This window comes from Ascidia mentula, chromosome 2, assembly GCF_947561715.1.
Source record: "Ascidia mentula chromosome 2, kaAscMent1.1, whole genome shotgun sequence".
In the NCBI taxonomy this organism is placed as follows: domain Eukaryota; kingdom Metazoa; phylum Chordata; class Ascidiacea; order Phlebobranchia; family Ascidiidae; genus Ascidia; species Ascidia mentula.
In genome coordinates this window covers 9,768,883-9,791,835 of record NC_138567.1, presented here as the reverse complement: position 1 = coordinate 9,791,835, position 22,953 = coordinate 9,768,883, and the positions used below count along the sequence as shown (strand labels likewise).

The following is a 22,953-nucleotide window of genomic DNA, read 5'->3' as shown; positions in this document are numbered from 1 at the left end:
ATTTAAAGACCATAAAAATGGCCATGTTTTTCAAAAATAATTGCATTTTTTCGGCAATATAAAATATACAATCAGTTGCGAAAAGAAAGGTTTAAAGTGGGGTGGTTTGGGGGTTGGAAAGTGATGCTTGAGTCACGGAATTAGGCTTCTTCTGAAATTTTGCAAGCAAAGTAGAAAAACATTTTCTGCCTGATTTCAGCACAATCGAAAATAGGTCAGTGTAGATAATAGGATTAAGCGAACTGTTAATAGGCAAAAAAACAATAGCCGACACAGAGTAGGCAATCGGTGGAAGAATTACCTTTCCCATACTTAAAAATGTCATAAAACACAACGGAAACCAACAAGTGAGATCGGTGGCTACAAGGATGGTAATCTTTTTGTGAAGTTTGTTAGATTTTTTTGTGGCAGAACTTGATATCTTATTAGCAGTAGATCGTCTGTATATCAACACATAGGCAATAACAATATACATTAACGCTACAAAATTGAAGGTCATCACTGCAGAGGTCATTGGGTTGTTATCGTGATCTGGACTAGTTAGGTAAAGTCTTGGAATGCATACACTGCTTTCGCTATAGTAGCCGAAGTAACCTTTTACTGTTGGAGCAAAGTTGGCAAAGTTTTCGCGCAAGTGTTGATCAATGCCGTACCAGTCGGATGGCGATGAAATTGTCGACTTGTTAACAGAACCAAGGGCAGAAATTCGTTTAGAAAATTGCTGGTAAGGACCGAGAGCAACTGTGTCGGATAGAAAGAAATCACTAGAAGAAATCCAAACCCGGGTTACCATGGAGTTAACTAAGGCAGTCGACAGAGGAAGTAGTGCCATCAGAAACGAAACAAGCCACACAACACCGATCCAAACATATACAACACGTAAGCGCATTTGCTGGCTCTTGATTGGGTTCCAAACTGTGTATAGTCGGTATGAAGTAAGAGCAACTAATGTAAAAACAGAGCACTGGCTTGACAGAACGGTGGTAACACCCACGGCTGTACAGGCTCTACTTGTGCGCCACGATTTATCGAACAAGCAATACTTTCCTTTGTATAATTGTGAACTTATGGCAATAGAGAAAAGAACCACGCCCATAAGAAAATCAGCCACTGATAAATTCACAATCATAATGTCATTGGCAATAGCCACGTTTGATTTCTTTTTTGGATTATTTCTACGTTTCCAGAGTTTTTTTAGGATTTTATAAGCCACCGACATGTTACCGAATGTAGAGAAGAAAGCCATAATCCAAATAAGGCCCTGAAGGAAGGAAGATTTGATGAGTTCCTCGCGTGATGATATTCCACCCTCATTAAATACGCCTTTTGGACATTCGTCTGAATAATCTGAGCAGTCTTGCTTTCCATCGAGCACTTGACTCCTCTTGACGAAGAGCGGATTTCCATTTTCACAATAGAAATGAGTTTTATCAGGGCAGTTGATTTCATCTGACTGATCAACGCAATCTGTTGGAAGTTTTGCATCACATCGTTTCTCCAGGGGGACGCTAACGACCTTCGCAGAACCTTAATTTTGAATGAACATGCGCACTGTGAAAACAGGTTAAATGTGTTTTAATTGCATGCGAGTCACCTCGAATCCATTCGGTTGTTCCAGCGTCACAGGCAAATCTTGTCTCAGAGCAGTAAAGTTCATCCAGTTCATTGCGACACTCCAAAACTCCATTACATATCGACCTGCCGAAAACTACGTTCTTCTTGTCACCGCATATTCTTACCTCCACTGTGAAAGGCACGAAAATACCGAAGGATCCAGCAGGCTGTACTGTTTCCTGTTGTGAGGCGAGACCTTTGTTTATCATTTACGCCTTATACAAACCACGTAGTTGTCAACATACATTTGTGCTTGGTATAATATCGCATATTGGCAGGCGAGTGGAACAGTTTGCTCTCAAACTACATTCGTCTTCGAAGTTTAGGCACTCCGTTATTCCGTTGCACCTAAAACCAAGCGTCTTTTGTTGAGTTTTTAATTATACTTTAGTGCTAAATTTAATAAGAGAATTCTTCAAAGATTTACATTCTTTCCAGCGAAAAAACAGCTTTACATTCTTTTACTTATCTCTTTCATAATTTGCGCATATTTAATCGAAAAACGCTCCACATATCTAAATTACCACTGCAGTTGATGCAATTTAATATCCTCGGAACAAAGTATAATTATTGTGTACTATGAAAAATCCCTCGGGGATACGCCTCCGAATACGATCTTTCGTGGAGGTTATCGAGGTTTGGACGCCGAAAAAATTAGTAATTTACAATTTGCGTATTTAAGATAGGGGTTTTTGCTTGTCAAAAAATTTAAAGCCGCCGTCTTTTATACTCTGAATCACAGTAAAAAATGTGAGTTTTTGTCTCAAATCTGTCATCACATAACTTCTAGAGTAGACCAAAATAGCCCACCTGGTAGCTAAACGAGGCACAAATAATTCAACCGACGATTCAAAGCCACTTCCAGGCAAAGCTGCTGATATAACTGGATGCAGTGGGTCACATTCAAAGTCGCGCACCTGACCGCTTTTCCTGTTTCTTACTTGTTTGGTGCACAAAATTTCATCTATTTTTGACAATGAACAGTCAACCTTTCCGTCACATACCACATTTTGTTTCAGGCACTTAATATCGTGTTCAAAGCACTTTACACTTCCGATGGGACAGTTATTTTCTTTATTTGTGTAAGACACTCCATTACAGAACTGTCGGATGGTTTTGTCGCTCCGTCCGTCTGAACAAAGACACTCGTCAGAGAAGTCCTGGCAGTCTATTATTCCGTCACAAATCTGCCGGGATGCAATCACCGTTTTTCCGTCGAGACAACGTGTGCAAGTAGATGTGTTGTTTTCTCTTAAACATAAATCCGAATCATCGTCGCAGTTTGCAAAATCATCATGTAGCATCCACTGGGGTACGGCGCAGTATCGCTGAGTTGAGGTATGATCGCGTCTACATTTGAAACCATGCATTACCTTTATGTCATCAGTTCCATTTGCACAATCTGGAAAAGCGTCACATGCAAACCCCCAGAAGATGCACTTGCCTGGTTCATTCGGACAACGAAACATTCTCGGTTCATCGCAACTTTCTATCTCATCACTGCAATCGCCACAATGATTCATACCATCACATAACAAGTAAGTGGGAATACATCTTCTATCGTTGTGACAACGAAACTCTCCCTCCACACAGCTCTCATTCTTAGTCATGGGAATTTCGTCACTTCCGTCTTTGCAATTGACAAATCGGTTTCCTCGCCACGAACGTGGAATGCATCGCCCGTTGTCGAGACAACGAAATTCTTTGTCTTTAATGCAGGAAGTCAATGGCCCGGTTTCGTCTAATCCGTCAGGGCAATCTGGATGACCGTCAAACACGCGGTATCTGAGAACACATCTTCCATTTACTCTGCAACCAAACTCGGTTTCATTATAGCAATTCTTCAAAGGTGACGTTTCATCTCTTCCGTTTTCGCAATCTTTGTAGCCGTCCATCACCCATTCACGTGGTATGCACCTTGTTTTTTCGTCTCCTGTTTGGTTGCAACGGAATTCAGTAGCCAAACATTCCTGAAATCCTTCCATTTCGTCGCTTCCGTCGGGGAAAAGATCTGCATTGCAGTTGATCGTCCCATCACCTACCATCCACCTCGGAATGCACGTCTTTCCTTTTGTACATTGAAACTCTGAAACAATTGCATTCTTTTGTAAAATTGTGTCGATTTTTTTGGTTGCTGTATCATTTGACGCCTACCGTCTGGCCTACACTGCAAGTGTATCCCCTCCTTTACTTTGCAGCCGACTTTAGTGTTTAGGTACCGACGCAGCTTACATAGTTTGGATCCACGGCATTCCCATTCGTCGTCGGTGCAATTTAAGGCTTCTGCGAAAGAAATTAGATACATGAAAATACACAGGGTTGATATAAAGACACCTGTGTTGTTTGTGTTATTTTTAAACGAACGAGTCTAATCCTCATCAGCAAATTTTAGATTTCTCGAATGCTAAAAAGTATGGTTGGTTCATGTAGGCAGGTAAAACTTGGTGTATGCAAACACTTTCTCAAGCGCACATACTATCCAAGCCAAATATATCTGTGACGATAAAGTAACTAATTTTCAAGTGTATCTTCGCAATGGCCTTGCCGATATTTTCGTCACTTCCATCTGAACATTCCTTTCGACCGTCTCTGACACTGCCCCGGTGAACGCAATCCCCAGACTTGCACCGAAAAAATCCATCCTCGGCCCTGCAGCCTTTTGAAAACATTTTTAATGTTTTGGAGTCTCCTGAAATGTATCACGTTTTGATATGGTGCAGGTATTATTAAATATAAATTTATAACCTTTCGGCACAGACCCAAGTATGACACACAAAGCAAACAAAATCCTCGCCATCATGTTGAGTTTCCAGTTTAGCAGACGCTGTTTCGTCTTTAAATCTGTTGAAAGCAACAACAAGCGAGACTTGGCTTCATACACACCCAGGAAGCGCTTTGTATTGGGTTTCCCACTCAACACAACATCATAAGGACGGGGAAATTCCCCATACAAACCTGCAGCCACACATCCAACGTGTGGGAAAACGGTTTGATTTGCCTTGAGTGAGACCACGCAAGGTTACACGAACAAAGTAATACAGAAACAAACAGTTAACATCCACAGTACAAAGACTTCATTTGTTACAAAAGTGTTGATTAATCAGTAATTCATACTTGCCAAGTAAAAATGGACAAGTCTAGCCATCTTTTGTGTTGTGATTATGACTGCCTGTTGCCCTTCTCAACTCCACCCACTTGTGTTAAGATGTTACCCACGCCATAAGAACATGCTGAGAAATAGAATGCCTGCACAGTTGCCGCCGCAGTAATACAGCATGAAGACGACTTCCTGGTTTATCTTAAGTTTGTGCATACTGATACAGTTCAGCAAGAAAAGTGAGACAATTTAATAATTTTATTGATTTTAAAATTGAAACTAATTTCATGTTATTGTAGATGAAGCCAAGCCGGCTTCACAGCTCGCCCGGGGATGCAGGGCAGAGGACGGATTCTTTCTGTGCAGTTCGAAAAGATATTGCATTTACAGAGGGTCCGTGAAAACCGCAAACCCTGTGTGTCCGGACGGAAGCGATGAAATCGTAGGTCGGTAAACATGGTTTAAAGGTGATAACATGTACATTGCTACTTTTCGGGTTCTTAACTAATCCAACAACGTTTTTTTAAACGTGATTTTTGTTGAAAATTCGTTTGCAGATCCGCTCCAGTGCTCAGACGACGAAGTGCGGTGTCGTGCAACAAAGCGCTGCGTTGCCCGCAGATTTATGAACACGCCCTTCGGCTGTCAGATATCGGAAACAATTAACATACCCTGCCGCTCTAATGGTAAATGTCCAAAACGAACTCAATGATTTAAATCTCCTCTGGCAAGAAAACTTGTTTAAACGACGTTTCGGTCATTATACAAATACCTTGCAGCATTAGCAACAAGCTGTCAAAAACAAACAACAGTTGATAACAACAACAACAAATACAATCTATTTTTGTTTAAAGAGTTCCAGTGCGACCGAAGTCGGATTTGCATTCCGAGGTGGATGGTAGGTGATGGACAAGTGGACTGCAACAGCACTGTATTGTCTGATGGCAGCGACGAAATAGAAGGATTTGAAATATGCCGAATATACGAATTTCGTTGTGAAAAATCGATTGGGAAAAAGTCGCGATGCATACCACGTGATTGGGTAAAGGACGGATACAATGATTGTGCGAATGGTACGGATGAGAAGGTTGCCTTGAGAAGTTGTTTCAATCAAACGGAGTTTCGGTGTCGAATAAACGGCAGGTGCATTCCAAGATATAGAGTTTTCGACGGTTACGGTGATTGTCTTGATTGGTCAGACGAAACACGGGCGCTTCCTGCATGCATTACTGATAAAGAGTTCAAATGCACAGATAGCGGGCGATGCATTCCTCGTTCATGGCGAGGAAACTCTTTGGTCAATTGCAAAGACGGAAGTGACGAAAATCCAATGCATAAGAATGAGAGTTGTGTGGAGGGAGAGTTTCGTTGTCACAACGATAGAAGATGTATTCCCACTTACTTGTTATGTGATGGAATGGATCATTGTGGTGATTGCAGTGATGAGATAGAAAGTTGTGATGAACCGAGAATGTTTCGTTGTCCGAGTGAACCAGAAAAATGCATCTACTGGGGTCATTCATGCGACACATTCTCGGATTGTGCAAATGGAACTGATGATATTAAGGTAATGTCGGGTTTCAAATGTCGACGTGATCACACTAGTACTGAAAGATACTGCTCCATACCCCAGTGGATGCTACACGACGATTTTTCAAACTGCGATGACGATTCAGATTTATGTTTGAGAAAAAACAGCACATCGACCTGTATTCGTTGCATGGACGAGAAAACGGTGCTCGCTACCCGGCAGATTTGTGACGGAATAGTCGACTGTCCAGACTTTTCCGACGAGTGTCTTTGTTCCCAAGGTCGTACAAGCAACCGAGTTAGAAAATTCTGCGAGAAAGTTAGCTACACTAACATGAATCCAAGCTGTCCAGTCGGGAGTGTTACATGCTCCGATAAATTCAAATGCCTGAAACCAAGCATGGTGTGTGATGGAAAAGTGGACTGCATATCTTCTAGTTTGGACGAAGATGTTTGCACTTCGGAAGAAGAGAAAACCCAAATCATCAAAAAAACTAACTTTCAGTGTGATCCTCTTCCTGCTCAACTAACCATCTCAGTTCCTGGAAGTGGAATCGAGGATTTGGTAAAAAATCTCGCGCCGTTTGAGTCCACAAGGTGGGTACCATGTCCAGTTTGTTCATTTGTATTAAACCACAATTATTCTCAGGTGCGATGGGATTACAGAGTGCTTAAATTTTGAGGATGAATGTAGCACAAGATCCAATTGTTCCAATCGTTTACCCATTTGCGATGCTTTGCCAAGTGCAAATGTACATTTAACTGTTTTGTTGAATAAATCCAATGAGTCATAAAATACTTTTTACAGCAAGTTATCCCACCTGGATTCTACGGACTGACAAATTTTGTCACTGTTATGTTACGTCGCTGCAAAGGATTCCTTAACTTTGCGTTTGGTAAGTCAATCTGCAATGGCGTTTTGGAGTGTGAAGACGGCATAGATGAACGCAATTGTTCTGCGAGAAGATTTGTTTGTGATGCTGGAACAACAGATTGGCCAACAGGTAAACTCTTGTTAACCAATTGTGACCCAATATTATCAAGCGCTTGCATTTTTGTAGGCCAGAAAAAAGTCGTCAGCATTTCACTGGAAAAACGATGCGACGCAAAACTTCCAACTGATTGCGTTGATCAGTCAGATGAAATCAACTGCACAGATGCCACACATTTCTATTGTGAAAACGGGGATCCGCTCTTCGTCAAGAGGAGTCAAGTGCTCGATGGGAAGCAAGACTGCTCAGATTATTCAGATGAATGTCCAAAGAACGTGTTCAGTGAAGGTGGAATATCGTCTAGGGAAGATCTTATTAAGTCATCGTTTCTTCAGTTTCTTGTCTGGATAATGGCTTTCTTTGCCACATTTGGCAACGCCTCTGTAGCCTTTATTATTTTCAAGAAATTTTATAAGCGACGTAAACCAACTAATAAGAAGTCAAAGGTAGCTGTTTCAAACGATCTTATGATTCTAAATCTATCTGTGGCGGATTTTTTAATGGGCGTGGTTCTGTTTTGCATCGCAGTACGCTCGCAGTTGTACAAAGGTCGATATTGTCTGGTTGATAAAGTGTGGCGCACAAGCACATCTTGTACAGCCCTTGGTGTTGTCACTGTCTTGTCGAGCCAATGTTCTGTGTTCACTTTGGTAGTTCTATCATCCTACCGGTTAGTCAGCGTTCTTAACCCAATGAACAGTCAACAAATACGCCTACGTTTTCTTTATGTCATCCTCTGCATTGTGTGGCTGGTATCGTCCTTTATAGCTCTCTTGCCTCTTTCGTCCACGTTAGCAAATTCTATGATAACAAAGGCTTGGATCACGCCTAGTCCATATTTTCCTTCTGATACTGTTTCCCTCGGTCAGTACCAAGAGTTTGCGAAGCGCGTTACCGCATTGGGTTCCTCTTTAGAGCACTTTAATCAACCTCCCACAGACTGGTACGGCATAGAACAACATTTGCGCAGTAATTTCAGCAATATTGCTCCAACGGTAAAAGGTTACTTTGGATATTATGGTGAGAGTGGTGTATGTATTCCAAGACTTTACCTCACAAGTAAAGATGACCGCGATCACAACCCAATGACGTTTGTGGTGATGACTTTCAACTTTGCAGCACTTTTGTACATAGCTATTGTTTACTTGATAATCTATCGACGTTCAACCGCCAACAAGGTTTCAAGTTCGGCTTCCAACAAAAAATCCAGCATGCTCCAAAGAAAGATAACTCTTCTTATAGCCACCGATGTTACGTGTTGGTTTCCATTGTGTTTCATGACCTTCCTAAGTATGGGCAAAATCATTCTTCCTCCAATTGCTTATGCTTTATCAGCTATTGTATTCCTCCCTATTAACAGTTCGCTTAACCCCATTATTTACACCAACCCTTTCTCTATATTGGAAAAACACTTTAGGAAGGGCTTGGGTTGGCTCCGAGCTCGTCTGACAATTTGCTCAACAGACCAAGAAGCTTGCTCCAACAACTAATATACCATTCTTACTTGTAGTGTTTCACATTATTTAAATATCGAAAAAAAATTGCGGAAGAAAGTTTTTTGAGTTGCATGAAGTTGGTTGATAAATTATTTAACTTGGCGTCGCTTCTTGGTAAATATTCAAATTAAACTACATTACTTAACTCTAATTGTTGATTTTCTTTCTTTGTGCTTACTGGGCAATAGCGTTTTCCTTTGGTCAATATATGGTGTGTTGCTGGTTATACGTATTTGAGATATCCTTAAAGGGGGCAAATATACTGCTGTAAATTCTTCGACATTTTGGAGTACCATAATAATGTGTGTACGCGTCTGAAGTATCGGTTAATGTAGGCGGTATTAAAATCCAAACCACAAGCATTTTAGACTTTGGCAGGACATTAAAAGCGACTATAATCTGGTTCGGTTATGTGATACGTTCATATTAGCTGCGAAGGTCCCGGTTCAAACGCCTTGTCCCGACGTCCCATTTAGTTAGTCAGTATGGCCCGGCTGTTTGGGCTGTCAATTGTCACAGCATGGTTCCCACACTTGTAAATTAAAGTAGTGTAAAATATTTTGTTGCCTGTTTCCCGTTGCGTAAATGAAGTGATCGCCATCGTTAAATTCGAAATCGAAATGTATGACAACGCTCGACCGCCTTGTGACATGGAAAACATCCAACGTCTGTCAGTCTTTGATAATTTTGAGTTGATTTCGTCGAAAAAGGACAAATTCTGTAGTGTTTTTTTTTTGGCGTGCATATCTGTGTGAGTAATGGTTGGATCGTGTGATTAAAAACAAGCAAATGTTAACCTAAGCTCTATATACGCAGGGTTATCATCGACGTGGACCAAAAAATAGGCACTATGCTTTTAAATGCAGAAATATTGGATTTATGATGATTGACCTTTTTTCAGGTGGTTGATCAGAAAACGTCCAGCACCGCGCCATATAACCAATAATCTGTATTTTATAAACAAATAAGCGCGCTTGGTGACGAAAACTTAGCACATTTGCATTTTTTATGACACTGTTAATGCAAATAAACACGTCTTTAAAATAAGCACGGTATTGTAAATCTGTCTATACGTCTTTACATAAAAACTGACTGCAGTTTGGTTTGGATGTACGTCATTTCACAGAGTATAGAACGAAACACTGCTGACACTTCCTTGTCCCCAGTTACCGCGGTCACAGCAATACAGTGACCGAGTGTAGGAAATTTATCATGAAGTTTATGCGGGTGCAGGTTCTTAGAATTGTTTCGCACCGAAGGGACGTTAGAAATGAAACACTGCTGATACTTCCTTGTCTCCAGTTCCCGTGGTGACAACGACAAAGCAACCGATTACGGGAAATTTGTCATGGTTCTTGTGCGGGTACAGCACGTTCTAAGAATTGGTTTGCACCGAAGCGACGTTACTAATATTACCATTTGCCACTATTTCGTGTTAAAATAAGCAGGAATATAATCAGGTCTGCGACATTAATCTGTTTTTGCTGATGTTACGTAAAAAATCGTTACAGATTTGGGTGTACTTTGCGTCCTAACAAAAAGCCATTTGCCTTGGCATCTTGTTTCAATTATCATATTGAGACTAACAAATAGCCAAACAAAGTTTATATATTTGATTTTTATTCTGATGAATATATGTAGTGATCACATACCATTATGCAAAGTCATAATTTTTTAAAGAATGCAAAAATAACATTTCCAAAATACATTTCACCAAGATCACAATTGTCTGTCACGACGTTTGATAATAAAATCGTACCCAGATACAGAGTTAAGCATACGAATTCCTTTAATTATTTTACATATTAGTTGAGACTTGGTGATGGAAGAGGGTACTTAAGCTTCTGCTGTACCAGGTAAAAACCAAGACCAAGCTCTGTCTAAACATCTTTTGAACGGTTTCACCAATGGAGAAAATGGGTTGGTGTAAATGATGGGATTAAGCGAGCTGTTGATGGGAAGAAATACAATGGCCGACAAGGCATAAGCAGTAGGAGAAAGAATGATTTTGCCCATACTTAAAAAGGTCATGAAACACAATGGAAACCAGCATGCTAGATCGGTTGCTATCAGAATTGCAATTTTCTTATGAAGCTTATTGGATTTCTTTGCAGCAGAACTTTCCACCCTGTTTACCGTTGAACGTCGGTATATCAAAAAATAAGCAATAATAATGTACATGAGCGCACAAAAGTTGAAAGTCATTACAGCGGAAGTCATCGGGTTGTGCTCTTGGTCGTTGTCATTAGTTACATAAAGCCTTGGAATACAAACACCACTGGCGCTGTAGTATCCAAAGTAACCTTTCACTTGAGGGGAAATTTTTGGGAAATTGCTGTTTAGGTAATCTTCAATGTCATACCAATGCGTAGGATAATTTGTTGTTGGTTTGTGAAAAGAATCCAATGCCGAAATGCGTTTGGCAAATTGCTGATATGGGGTAAGAGCGACAGTATCAGATGGAAAGAAATCATTTGACGAAATCCACGCCATGGTTACCATGGAATTTGATAAATGCTCTGAGAGGGGAAGAAGTGCTATAAACAATGCAAACACCCATACTATAAAGAGCCAAAGGAAAACGACACGTACATGCATTTGACGGCTTTTCATTGGAAATAAGACACCGTACAACCTATAGGAAGTAAGAACGACCAACGTAAAAACGGAACATTGGCTCGACAACACAATAGTTACTCCCAAAGCTGTACAAGATGTGCTTGTACGCCATTCTTTATCAACGAGGCAATATTGTCCTTTGTATAGTTGCGATCGAATGGCAATAGAAAACAGAGCTACGCCCATAAGGAAATCAGCTAAGGAGAGATTTAGGAGCATAAGGTCATTTGCAATAGACACCTTAGACTTTTGGTGTGGATTACGGGGTCGTTTATAAAACTTCTTCAAAATAATGAAGGCTACCGAGACGTTGCCAAATGTGGCAAAGAAAGCCATTATCCAGACAAGAACCTGAAGAAACGATGACTTGATAAGATCTTCCCTAGATGATATTCCACCTTCACTGAACACATTCTTTGGACATTCATCTGAATAATCTGAGCAGTCTTGCTTCCCATCGAGGACTTGACTTCGTTTGATAAAGAGCGGATCCCCGTTTTCACAATAGAAATGTGTGGCATCTGTGCAGTTGATTTCATCTGACTGATCAACGCAATCCGTTGGAAGTTTTGCGTCGCATAATTTCTCCAGTGGGATGCTCACAACTTTCTTTAAACCTGTTTGTCAACAGAAACGCTTGTATTTTTGTCCTGAAATTTTCTCAAATATTTTCTCAAAGCGTTTTGTTACTCATACCTGTTGGCCAATCTGTTGTACCAGCGTCACAAGCGAACCTTGTATCGGAGCAGTTGCGTTCATCAATTCCATCTTCACACTCCAGTATTCCATTGCAGATCGACTTACCCAAGGCAAAGTTGAAAGGACCGGCACAGCGTCTTAAGTTCACCCTCGTCCCTTCGGTAATATTGTATGACCCGGATGGAACTGTTTCCTAAAAATGTAAACTTACTTTTAACTGTAATCTGTGTATTATTAACGTGTGCACTCACAAAAGCAGATGGCAGTTCGTCACAAATTGGCAGACGGTGGGAACAGTTGGCCCTCACACTACATTCGTCCTCAAAGGTGAGACATTCCGTGATATTATTACATCTGCAACACATACCGCATTTCAAGTTTTCAAATCACACGATTATTTTTTTCAAAATAATAATGACAAACCTAATGGCATTTGATGGAGCCATCTCCTTGTAAATATACTCCAAACCGGCTTTAAGTAGAGCTGCGGCAATGCCCGAAGGGAATGCGTCACATTCAAAATTAAATTCTTTTGTGCTTATAGATTTGTCAGCTTTTATTGTGCAAAGATTTTCGTCCAGGTCTGAATACTGACAATCAATTATTCCATCACACACGTTGCTTGGTTTTATGCATCTGCCATCGCATTGCAAACTTCCGGTCAAACAATCGGGATCACCTCCAGAGTAAACAACTTTCTGACAAAACTCGGAAACTTTCTTGCTCTCTCGTCCTTGGGAACAAAGACACTCGTCAGAGAAATCTTGGCAATCTATAATTCCGTCACAAATCTGTCGGGATGCAATCACAGTTTTTTCGTCGAGGCAAAGGGTGCACGCCGATGTAGTGTTTCCTCTCAAACACAAATCTGAATCATCGTCACAGTTTGAAAAATCGTCATGAAGCATCCACTGGGGTATTGCGCAGTATCTTTCTATCATGGCGTGATCACGTCGACATTTAAAACCAGGTGTTATTTTGATATCATCTGCACCGTTCGCGCAATCAGAATATATATCACATGAATGACCCCAGTAGATGCAATTGTCTGGTTCACTCGGACAACGAAACATTCTCGGTTCATCACAACTTTCTATCTCATCACTGCAATCGCCACAATGATCCATTCCATCACATAACAAATAAGTGGGAATACATCTTCTATCGTTGTGACAACGGAACTCTCCCTCCACACAACTCTCATTCTTAGTCATGGGAAATTCGTCACTTCCGTCTTTGCAATTGACCAAAGAGTTTCCCCGCCATGAACGCGGAATGCATCGTTTATTATCTTGGCACTGGAACTCCTTGTTGCTAAAGCATGAAGGAAGTGACTCTTTCTCGTCAGACCCGTCCGTGCAATCAAGATAACCATCAAATACTCTGTACCTTGGAACACACCTTCCGTTTGATTTGCACCGAAACTCAGTTTGTTCATGACAAGTATCAAGAGATGACAATTCATCCCTTCCATTTTCGCAATCTTCGTAACCGTCCATCACCCATTCACGTGGTATGCATCGCGACTTCACGTTGGTCTGTAAATGGCAACGAAATTCCCATTTAAAGCACTCTTGATAACCTTCCAATTCGTCGCTGTCGTCAGCCAACAACGAACTATCACAATCAACTCTTCCGTCGGCCACCATCCACCTCGGAATACAGATTCTACTTCGGTTACATTGAAATTCTGCAGAACATCTCCGTTTTGTATTTCGCATTAATTTTTGATAATGTATTACAACTCACCTTGATGGCGACATGGATAGTTTACCGTCTCCGATGTCTGACAACTCTCAGCTTTGTTCATAGTGCGTCGTTGAAGGCACCTTTGTGTTGTGCGACATTGAACTTCGTCATCAGTACACTGAAGTGGTTCTGCAGAAACTCAAACAACTTTGCCAAAAAAGTGTAACAAATTTAACTATGAGAATTTTCACCATCATTTTGGTCGCTTCCATCTGAGCATTGGGTATATCCATCTTTCACTGATTGTCTAGGTATGCAAATGTTGCTTGAATTGCACTTAAAAAATCCGTCTTCCGCTCTGCAAAGTCGAGATAACTCCTCGAACGGTTTGGCATCACCTGGAATGCCAGGAATTTACAAGTTTAGGCTGAGTGGTAATTATCAGACACAGACTATACCCACCTGTTTGCCCACTTTGCAAAACCGCTACCGAGGTTATAGCAAACAAAACATACAGTTTCATGTTTATTGTATATTGGTTTTAACAACTACTGTGTTTGAACTGCTTAACGTATGCTGCAAGAAACAAAACAACAAAACCATCAGAGCTCCGTACATTAAATACATGTTTTTGGTTTCTTGCAACTTGATAGCTTTGCACGGGATAACCACTGCATATACCTTTTAGAATTTATCACTATCTAACCTCACTACTATGATACACAGGAAAAAAAAGAAACGTTACTTCCTTTTAGTTTTTGATCATCAAAAATCTTTTCGTCTTCCCTATTGACAGACAAATCCTCTTTTCGATGAAGATTACCACCCTTAAAATACATCACGAATAGCCCTCGTTTAGTTTCGAGTTCTTTGTATCGAAGGAAAATGTCACGCGTCCAAAGGCAATTTAATGGCCACAGAAAGCGAGGAAAAAAGGCAGGTTGAACGTACGGTCCACAACCTACTTACAAACATATATATTTTCATTACTTGGTGCCGTGAATATACTAAATTATTAAGACGCGTTGTAATGATTTATTCGCACTATACATTCCAATTTTATTAAAATCTTTTAACAATTTGCATTGCCAACTTTGTCGTTTGTTTGTGAGAAGAACGTCACCACCTCCGTGGCTTATATATGATCAAACGAGAAATTTATACCTTTTACAGCTTCGGAGGTTATGAATTGGTATAAGTATGGAAATCGATTGCTTGGACAATATTACACCAAAATTAAATGTTTCGCGCAAATTTAAAGTCCAATCTTACGGGTAACACGAAGATTTTGTTTTTTCAAATGTTACGTACAAGAAACATGCACAAACCTAAATATTCCTTTTTATCCGAATTACAATCAATCGAATTACTTTTACTACTAGGTTGAATAATATATATTTTTCAGGTCCTTGCAATTTTGTAAATTTGATTGAAAATTTTGTGTGACATTTCCAGAAAGATAATGACAGATTCCATTTATTCTGACTCTGCTATAGAATCATTGAGAGATAAGTGACATGTCCTAACGCTTGCGAATGTCACTAGACCAAGTAGTTTGAGCAATGCAAAACACGTTGGTATGAAGAATGTTGATTAATGCCACGAACACAGTGCCATTAATTTGTGTTCGTTACCTGTCCTGACCAGGGTATGTGGTTGTCACCGATTACAGAAATGAATTCGATCCTCAATTGTGATGTGGCACTGAGTGACACAGTTACAACATTATTATTTGCGGACTTCCCTTATGACCGAGCTTGTCGCCTTTTTGAACGCAATGTCACAGCAGGTTACAAATTATATCCATATGCGCTACAACGTTTATTTCACAAAAACATGTTAGCCTTTTTTAAAATCATAGCGCTGCGACGCCACATTGCATAAAGTGTCAAAATGTCAAAAAAATGCGGTCATTTAGACACTTTTCAAAATTTGTTCCCCACACAATACTTAAATCCCTTCAGAACCACATGCCACGGAAAATCCTTACGTGTAGTAATGTTTGTGCTATAGGGCCTACTTTATGGTATTTAAAATTGGCGGCCATGCACATTCTTAGTATGCAAAAAGTCATATGGCCAAGTCATTAGGGAAGTCCACAAATGATTATGTTATAGCTGTTTCACTCATGTCTCTAAATGTTCTGCCAAGTCTCACTAAAATTGGGGACCGAATTCATTTCTGCAAGTCGTGACATCTACATACTCTGATCACGACAGGTTATGAACACAAATTGATGGCAATTCAAGGGTTCGTGCCATTAATCAACATTCTTCCAACTGTTAAAAATTTTCAATAAAATCGTAAAGCCTGTTGTGCGAATTATTCATCAAAACACGCCGTAATTATCTCTTTTATCATGGCAATATGTAATCAAAATATATGTTTGTATGTAAGTTATGTAACGTACGTGCAACCTGCCTTTTTCCAAGTGATTCTGGCCTTTAAATTATGATTGTACAAAATAAACCCTGGCGAATTTAGCGCATGAATAACGACACTGCAATAGATGTAGGTCGCTACAGCGAAAACACAAGCGTTGCGTGTTTTTTTTTTTACAACGAGTATGCAAAAATAATGACGTCATTAAATATTGGAATCCTTAGTAGTTAGCATCTATTGATAATTTACCTTTTTACCTTTGTGGACAAGAAGTGAACTGGGATCAACGTTATCTCCCGTTTGCCAGTGTAACATATTGTTTCGCAGTACGGGAAAAAGATACGCTACATTGCCACCACCCTTTTCGTGGTTATTTGTAGGAATTATTTTGGTATTTTGGTAATGCCATGATTCAGAAAATCGTGCAATTGTTAGCGGACTATATCCACAACACGGGTTCTTGAGTCACAAGGTGGTGTGGGCAAAAATACTTCCGAGTTTTGTCAGAAAGTTGATTCCAACTGTTTAGTTGGAGGCCCGATAACAAGTGGAAAGGAGCAAAGCAAGGAACTTGAAAGTAGCAAAGCAAGAGTGTTATAATACCTTTACACTGCGTCATCTGTAAGTAGCTCAAGTTTTAACTTCAAATGTGGCCGTCTTCTTTGTAATTTGAAAGCAGCACTTCCAAGATAGACTTTAGGAAGCTCGTAGGTAAGTTTTGCCGTGCAACTTTTTGGATGATTGAAGTAAAATAGTCAACTGTTCGTATCCCCTAAACATGTGACGACTAGTTTTAGTCACAAATACCAAGTTAAAATTGGTTTTAGTGTATTTTCAGCACTTTTATCAAAACCAAATGTAATCCGTGCACATTTTTATTTGTGCTTAATTGAGGCCCTAAACAGGTAGTGGGACCTTGGGGTGGGAAAGTCAAACTGCAATGCAGGCCGGGTGTGTGAAGTTAGATGAACGAGAATGTTTGGAAACAAAGTTTATGATGTTGAAACAGCAAAGTGGCCTTCACAGACAGGAAGATCTTTTATCAATTGAAAATCGAGGGACATTACCCATTTTGTATGTTTTTGAATAGCAGGTTAACAAAATTCTTGTTTCATTGCAAAAGTATGATGAAAATAATTGTAACGATAGTAATTTTTTTCAAGAAAACAACATTTTATTCTCGCAATGTAAGTATTTGGGGTAATTACAATAAGACGCTCCGCTAAAAAGTGCAATGCTAATTTGAAGAACACTCTCAAAGCCTCAAACGGATCATTTGAGTATGCATTCCTGGGGTTCAAATTACGTGCCAGGCCAAACGAGTGTCACGAAATTAGTAGGAAAGTGTCTAAATATAGACTGCGAGTCCGTATGCAGAGAGCTACTCGTAATATAGAAACCTACATGTAATGTGCTACTATGAAAGTTCCCTACAACGAAAACACATAAATTTTGTGTGATGACGTTGGTGGTGAGAGTTTTTGTGATTCTCATAAGGAATAGTTTCGGTGTTTTGGTAATATCATGTCGTGGAGTTGTTATAGCTGACACGTTCCATTGCACGGATCAAGAGAAACAAAAGAATGAATGGGGCTGTTGTGTCACAATTATATAAATTGGATGACGATGGCAAAGCAAATGATTGTAAGCTCTGGTTAATAACACTGTTTTGCTTGGAAGTTGCAAATTAACACCTTTTACGATGTATACAAGACTTTCAGCGTTATCTACTTCGGACTTGCTACCTTGTGCATGATTGCTTTGTTTGTAGCACCCCTGCCCTCCTTGGTATCACAATTAATCCTCTTACGTTCAATATTTTCTTACATAGTTCTTGTATCACGCAGCACAAATAAACTAACTGTTGAATAATCCTAAAAACATGCGACAGCATCTTTTGACTGTTTTGAAATTCCATTTGATTTTGCGAAGCTGGCAAATAGGTAGGTATAGTGGATCATTACAACCAATTACTCAGAATTAATATTTTGATGTACCTCTAGGCGATGGTAAACCGTTTGAGGAACTATCTAAGCATTGCAGAGCGGAAGACGGATTTTTTAAGTGCAATTCGAGCAACATTTGCATAAATCGAGAATCAGTGAAGGATGGACGTGTACAGTGTCCAGACGGTAGCGACCACAACTTCGGTAAAACAATCAGGCTTGCATTTTGCCACTTAGAACTGTATCAAAATAAAATAAAGCAAACGCCTCATGGAGCTGAATTCAAAGTGATTCCAACCCATTTCCTTCAAACGACCGAGCATTGGAAAAAGAAATGCAACCTGAAAATCTGTTCTTTCACCAGGCTTTCATCTTATTTAAAGGCGAAATTTTATTTTCTCATTGCAGAACCACTAAATTGTACTGACGACGAAGTGCGATGCCGCACATCAGAACGCTGCGTTCTACGTCACACAATAAACAAAGCTGCGAGTTGTCAGACATCGGAGACGGCAAACTATCCATGTCGCCCTCAAGGTAATTTTGCTTCATTCGCAGAAACATGCGTGAAAATTTCCAAAGAAAATTAATTTTCAGAATTCCAATGTAACCGAAGTAGAATCTGTATTCCGAGGTGGATGGTGGCCAACGGAAGAGTTGATTGTGATAGTTCGTTGTTGGCTGACGACAGCGACGAATTGGAAGGTTATCAAGAGTGCTTTAAATGGGAATTTCGTTGCCATTTACAGACCAACGTAAAGTCGCGATGCATACCACGTGAATGGGTGATGGACGGTTACGAAGATTGCGAAAATGGAAGGGATGAATTGTCATCTCTTGATACTTGTCATGAACAAACTGAGTTTCGGTGCAAATCAAACGGAAAGTGTGTTCCAAGGTACAGAGTATTTGATGGTTATCTTGATTGCACGGACGGGTCTGACGAGAAAGAGTCACTTCCTTCATGCTTTAGCAACAAGGAGTTCCAGTGCCAAGATAATAGACGATGTATTCCGCGTTCATGGCGGGGAAACTCTTTGGTCAATTGCAAAGACGGAAGTGACGAAAGTCCCATGTCTAAGAATGAGAGTTGTGTGGAGGGAGAGTTCCGTTGTCACAACGATAGAAGATGTATTCCCACTTACTTGTTATGTGATGGAATGGATCATTGTGGCGATTGCAGTGATGAGATAGAAAGTTGTGATGAACCGAGAATGTTTCGTTGTCCGAATGAACCAAGCAAATGCATCTACTGGGGTCATTCATGTGATACATTCTCCGATTGTGCAAACAGAGCCGATGATATCAAAACAGCGCCTGGCTTCAAATGTCGACGTGACCTAGCCAGCACCGAGAGATACTGCGCCATACCACAGTGGATGCTACATGATGATTTTTCAAACTGCGACGATGATTCGGATTTGTGTTTGAGAGAAAACAGTACATCGACTTGCACAGGTTGTCTCGACGGGAAAACTGTGATTGCATCCCGGCAAATTTGCGACGGAATTATAGATTGCCAAGATTTCTCTGACGAGTGTCTTTGTTCCCAAGGACGAGAGAGCAAGAAAGTTTCCGAGTTTTGTCAGAAAGTTGTTTACTCTGGAGGTGATCCTGATTGTTTGATCGGAAGTTTGCAATGCGATGGCAAATGCATTGGGGCAAGCAAAGTGTGTGATGGAATAATTGATTGTCTGGAGTCCGGTCTGGATGAAGACCTCTGCACAATAAAAACAGACATAACTGAAAACACAAAAGAGCATAACTTTGAGTGTGATGCATTGTCCCCGGCCATGGCCACAATCTTCCGTCTAGCCGGTTTACAGACCATTTACAACGAGATGGTTCCTTCAAATGCCACTAGGTTTGCAATCAATTTTCTTTCACAAAGAAATTGTTTGATTTGAGTATTCTGAAAGTCGTGTATGTTGCAGATGTAATAATATCACGGAATGCCTCACCTTTGAGGACGAATGCAGTGAGAGGGCCAATTGTTCCCACCGTCTGAAAATTTGTGACGAACTGCCATCTGCCTTTGTGAGTGCACACGACTAAAATATATGGATATTAGTTAAAACTTAGCTTACGTTTTCAGGAAACACTCCCAACTGGGTCATACGGCATCACTAAAGTAATCCAATTGAACTTAAGACGCTGTGCTGGTACTTTCAACTTTGCCTTGGGTAAGTCGATCTGCAATGGAATACTGGAGTGTGAAGATGGAATTGACGAACGCAACTGCTCCGATACAAGGTTCGCTTGCGACGCTGGAACAACAAAGTGGCCAACAGGTATGAAAATGATTATATAAATAACGCTAGAGAAACTTATACCAAAGCAATTTTGCGGAACAATTAGGTTCAAAGAAAGTTGTGAGCATCCCAATGGAGAAACGATGTGATGCAAAACTTCCAACTGATTGCGTTGATCAGTCAGATGAAATCAACTGCACAGATGCCAGACATTTCTATTGTGAAAACGGGAAACCGCTCTTCGTCAAGAGGAAGCAAGTCCTCGATGGGAAGCAAGACTGCTCAGATTATTCAGATGAATGTCCAAAGAACGTGTTTAGTGAAGGTGGAATATCTTCTAGGGAAGAACTTATTAAGTCATCGTTTCTTCAGGTTCTTGTCTGGATAATGGCTTTCTTTGCCACATTTGGCAACGCCTCGGTAGCCTTCATTATTACGAAAAAGTTTTATGAAAAGCCTCGCAACGCAATGAAGCGAAACTCAAAGGTTTCTACTGCAAATGACCTTATGATTCTAAATCTGTCTGTTGCTGATTTTCTCATGGGCGTAGCTCTGTTTTCTATTGCCATCAGATCACAGTTGTACAAAGGACAATATTGTCTGTTTGACAAAGAATGGCGTACAAGCCAATCTTGTACAGCATTGGGAGTAACTATTGTGTTGTCGAGCCAATGTTCCGTATTTACGTTGGTCGTTCTCACTTCCTATAGGTTGTATGGTGTCTTATTTCCAATTAACAGCCGTCAAATGCATTTACGTGTCGTTTTCTTCTGGCTCTTTATAGTGTGGATGTTTGCATTGTTTATAGCACTTCTTCCCCTCTCAGTGCATTTATCAAGTTCAATGGTAACCATGGCCTGGATATCGTCCAATCCTTTCTTTCAATCCGACACAATTGCACTTGGTCCATATCAACAATTTGCCCATCGCATTTTGGCCCTAAGCTCTCACAATATATCTATCGTCGAGCCTCCAACACATTGGTACGATATTGAAAAGTATTTAAATGATAATTTCCCTAATATTTCTCCTCAAGTGAAAGGTTACTTTGGATACTACAGCGCCAGTGGTGTTTGTATTCCAAGGCTTTATGTAACTAGCCATAACGACCAAGAGCACAACCCGATGACTTCCGCTGTAATGACTTTCAACTTTTGTGCTCTCATGTACATTATTATTGCTTATTTTTTGATATACCGACGTTCGACGGTAAACAGGGTGGCAAGTTCTGCAGCAAAGAAATCCAATAAGCTTCATAAGAAAATTGCAATTCTGATAGCAACCGATCTAGCATGCTGGTTTCCATTGTGTTTCATGACCTTTTTAAGTATGGGCAAAATCATTCTTTCTCCCACTGCTTATGCCTTGTCGGCCATAGTATTCCTCCCCATAAACAGTTCTCTTAATCCTATAATTTACACAAACCCCTTCTCTCTGTTAGTAAAACCGTTTAGAAAAGGCTTGAACAGAGCACGCGCCCGTTTTAGGTCCGAAATAACAGATACGCTTGCGGCGACTTCCATCCCACAAACCTCTCAGATGTGAAACAATCAACGAAACTCCTTTATCTGTGCCCTTGAAAATGGATGAATATTGTGTTGTTCATCGCTTGCTAAAAAATGAATTATGTTTATGAATTATGCAGGCATTTGTCAAACTTTTCACTGTTGATTTTCGTTGCTGTTGTTGATTTTTGTTGTTGTTGTTGTTGTGTAACATCCGCATATTTTGTTTTATTTCCATCGTACATTATTACCTTATACAAAACATATCAAAAACTGATTCGCTTGGTACGCTTTTGGTGTCAAGTGCCCGCTCCTTGTAAAAGGCAGATCTTACGTAAAGGTTTTACAAAAAGTATTTTAGTCTGTAGGAAAATGTCAGGTAAATTTACCAGAAACGCCTTTTATATGTTTTGCGATTTTTTCATGCTATGATTGTAAAACCTCTATTTACCGACGCAAGAGTATACAATGAAATCAATAAATGCTTCCAAAATCAAATCATTTAATTTCCGTAAAAAGTTAGATGCCGGTTACGCGACGAGACTGCCATGAGGCCTCTGTTACCATACGGACAAGAACGTCTGTATTAAGGTCCATGCTCTGCCGAATACTCTGTGGGAGTTGAGTGATTAACGAGCGTATTACTTCAGGATCAAAATACTCGGAAACATATTAATAACAAGCATGTAACCTAATCTCTTAAGCAACGCAGAAGTAATACTCGGGAATAGTGGCTGATCCAGCTTGGCTGCGAAGCCTGTGAAACTTCTAATGTCTTAAGTGGACAGAATCCAACCCCTGATGTGGCACTGTCTTTAAAACCAGCAACAGCAATAAGCGGATAGGAAATGTTTGAAACAAAGTGTTGCTGATTATACCGCCAGTCGGTATCGGTATGACGTCAGTCGGCAATGACGGTAACTGACGGTAATCAGAAACACTTTGTTTCAAACATTACCAAATCTGTATCAGCAAGATACGTATTGACTTTATGCAAACGGAATATATAAGAGAAGAAAGTCAAAAAACACATCAGAGAAAAGTAGGATTATCCTGAAACAGCATAAACATGTTGTTGATTAGAAGAAGTGCTAGAATGTTATTTGCGAAGTTGGGCGTATATGCTGATGAC

General features: G+C 40.2%; 4 protein-coding genes across 5 annotated transcripts; 2 read left to right on the top strand and 2 right to left on the bottom strand.

Moving 5' to 3' along the window:
* Positions 1 to 91: 91 nt before the first annotated feature.
* On the bottom strand, positions 92 to 4,450 carry LOC145890054 (uncharacterized). The gene is made up of 7 exons (XM_082981094.1): positions 4,360 to 4,450; positions 4,160 to 4,303; positions 3,769 to 3,897; positions 2,425 to 3,700; positions 1,856 to 1,962; positions 1,595 to 1,786; positions 92 to 1,527 (listed from the first exon to the last, which is right to left on the bottom strand). Exons 1-7 carry the CDS (start codon positions 4,412 to 4,414, stop codon positions 92 to 94), a joined length of 3,339 nt encoding a protein of 1,112 aa, XP_082837220.1. The 5' UTR covers positions 4,415 to 4,450.
* A 440-nt stretch (positions 4,451 to 4,890) lies between these two features.
* On the top strand, positions 4,891 to 8,907 carry LOC145889180 (uncharacterized). Its single transcript, XM_082980077.1, has 7 exons — positions 4,891 to 4,950; positions 5,011 to 5,157; positions 5,269 to 5,397; positions 5,566 to 6,838; positions 6,891 to 6,993; positions 7,050 to 7,245; positions 7,303 to 8,907. The coding sequence occupies exons 3-7, from the start codon at positions 5,337 to 5,339 to the stop codon at positions 8,721 to 8,723; spliced, it is 3,054 nt and encodes a 1,017-aa protein (XP_082836203.1). The 5' UTR covers positions 4,891 to 4,950; positions 5,011 to 5,157; positions 5,269 to 5,336; the 3' UTR covers positions 8,724 to 8,907.
* Positions 8,908 to 10,485: 1,578 nt separating this feature from the next.
* LOC145889194 (uncharacterized) lies at positions 10,486 to 14,314 on the bottom strand. 2 transcript variants are annotated; one of them, XM_082980096.1, is made up of 7 exons: positions 14,199 to 14,314; positions 13,988 to 14,134; positions 13,797 to 13,925; positions 12,471 to 13,737; positions 12,299 to 12,401; positions 12,045 to 12,240; positions 10,486 to 11,965 (listed from the first exon to the last, which is right to left on the bottom strand). In XM_082980096.1, the coding sequence occupies exons 1-7, from the start codon at positions 14,257 to 14,259 to the stop codon at positions 10,566 to 10,568; spliced, it is 3,303 nt and encodes a 1,100-aa protein (XP_082836222.1). In that variant the 5' UTR covers positions 14,260 to 14,314; the 3' UTR covers positions 10,486 to 10,565. The 2 variants fall into 2 exon arrangements, with proteins under 2 accessions (XP_082836222.1, XP_082836223.1); XM_082980097.1 differs by lacking the exons at positions 13,988 to 14,134; positions 14,199 to 14,314 and having other exon boundaries at positions 12,471 to 13,361; positions 13,449 to 13,737; positions 13,797 to 13,929.
* A 3,651-nt stretch (positions 14,315 to 17,965) lies between these two features.
* LOC145890053 (uncharacterized) lies at positions 17,966 to 21,861 on the top strand. Its single transcript, XM_082981093.1, has 7 exons — positions 17,966 to 18,061; positions 18,122 to 18,268; positions 18,473 to 18,601; positions 18,662 to 19,928; positions 19,999 to 20,101; positions 20,160 to 20,355; positions 20,423 to 21,861. Exons 1-7 carry the CDS (start codon positions 18,001 to 18,003, stop codon positions 21,859 to 21,861), a joined length of 3,342 nt encoding a protein of 1,113 aa, XP_082837219.1. The 5' UTR covers positions 17,966 to 18,000.
* The last annotated feature ends 1,092 nt before the right edge of the window (positions 21,862 to 22,953 follow it).

Excerpts from the sequence above, each read along its gene's own strand:
- LOC145890054 (XM_082981094.1), bottom strand. The coding sequence starts at position 4,414 with ATGATGGCGAGGATTTTGTTTGCTTTGTGTGTCATACTTGGGTCTGTG. Across the intron at positions 4,304-4,359 it reads ACTTGGGTCTGTGCCGAAAG|GAGACTCCAAAACATTAAAA; the intron begins GTTATAAATTTA and ends GATACATTTCAG. Across the intron at positions 1,528-1,594 it reads AACAACCGAATGGATTCGAG|GTTCTGCGAAGGTCGTTAGC; the intron begins GTGACTCGCATG and ends TTCAAAATTAAG.
- LOC145889180 (XM_082980077.1), top strand. The coding sequence starts at position 5,337 with ATGAACACGCCCTTCGGCTGTCAGATATCGGAAACAATTAACATACCC. Across the intron at positions 5,398-5,565 it reads CATACCCTGCCGCTCTAATG|AGTTCCAGTGCGACCGAAGT; the intron begins GTAAATGTCCAA and ends TTTTGTTTAAAG. Across the intron at positions 6,839-6,890 it reads GCGCCGTTTGAGTCCACAAG|GTGCGATGGGATTACAGAGT; the intron begins GTGGGTACCATG and ends AATTATTCTCAG.
- LOC145889194 (XM_082980096.1), bottom strand. The coding sequence starts at position 14,259 with ATGAAACTGTATGTTTTGTTTGCTATAACCTCGGTAGCGGTTTTGCAA. Across the intron at positions 12,241-12,298 it reads ACGAACTGCCATCTGCTTTT|GAAACAGTTCCATCCGGGTC; the intron begins GTGAGTGCACAC and ends TTACATTTTTAG. Across the intron at positions 11,966-12,044 it reads TACAACAGATTGGCCAACAG|GTTTAAAGAAAGTTGTGAGC; the intron begins GTATGAGTAACA and ends GTTGACAAACAG.
- LOC145890053 (XM_082981093.1), top strand. The coding sequence starts at position 18,001 with ATGCGACAGCATCTTTTGACTGTTTTGAAATTCCATTTGATTTTGCGA. Across the intron at positions 18,602-18,661 it reads CTATCCATGTCGCCCTCAAG|AATTCCAATGTAACCGAAGT; the intron begins GTAATTTTGCTT and ends ATTAATTTTCAG. Across the intron at positions 20,356-20,422 it reads AACAACAAAGTGGCCAACAG|GTTCAAAGAAAGTTGTGAGC; the intron begins GTATGAAAATGA and ends CGGAACAATTAG.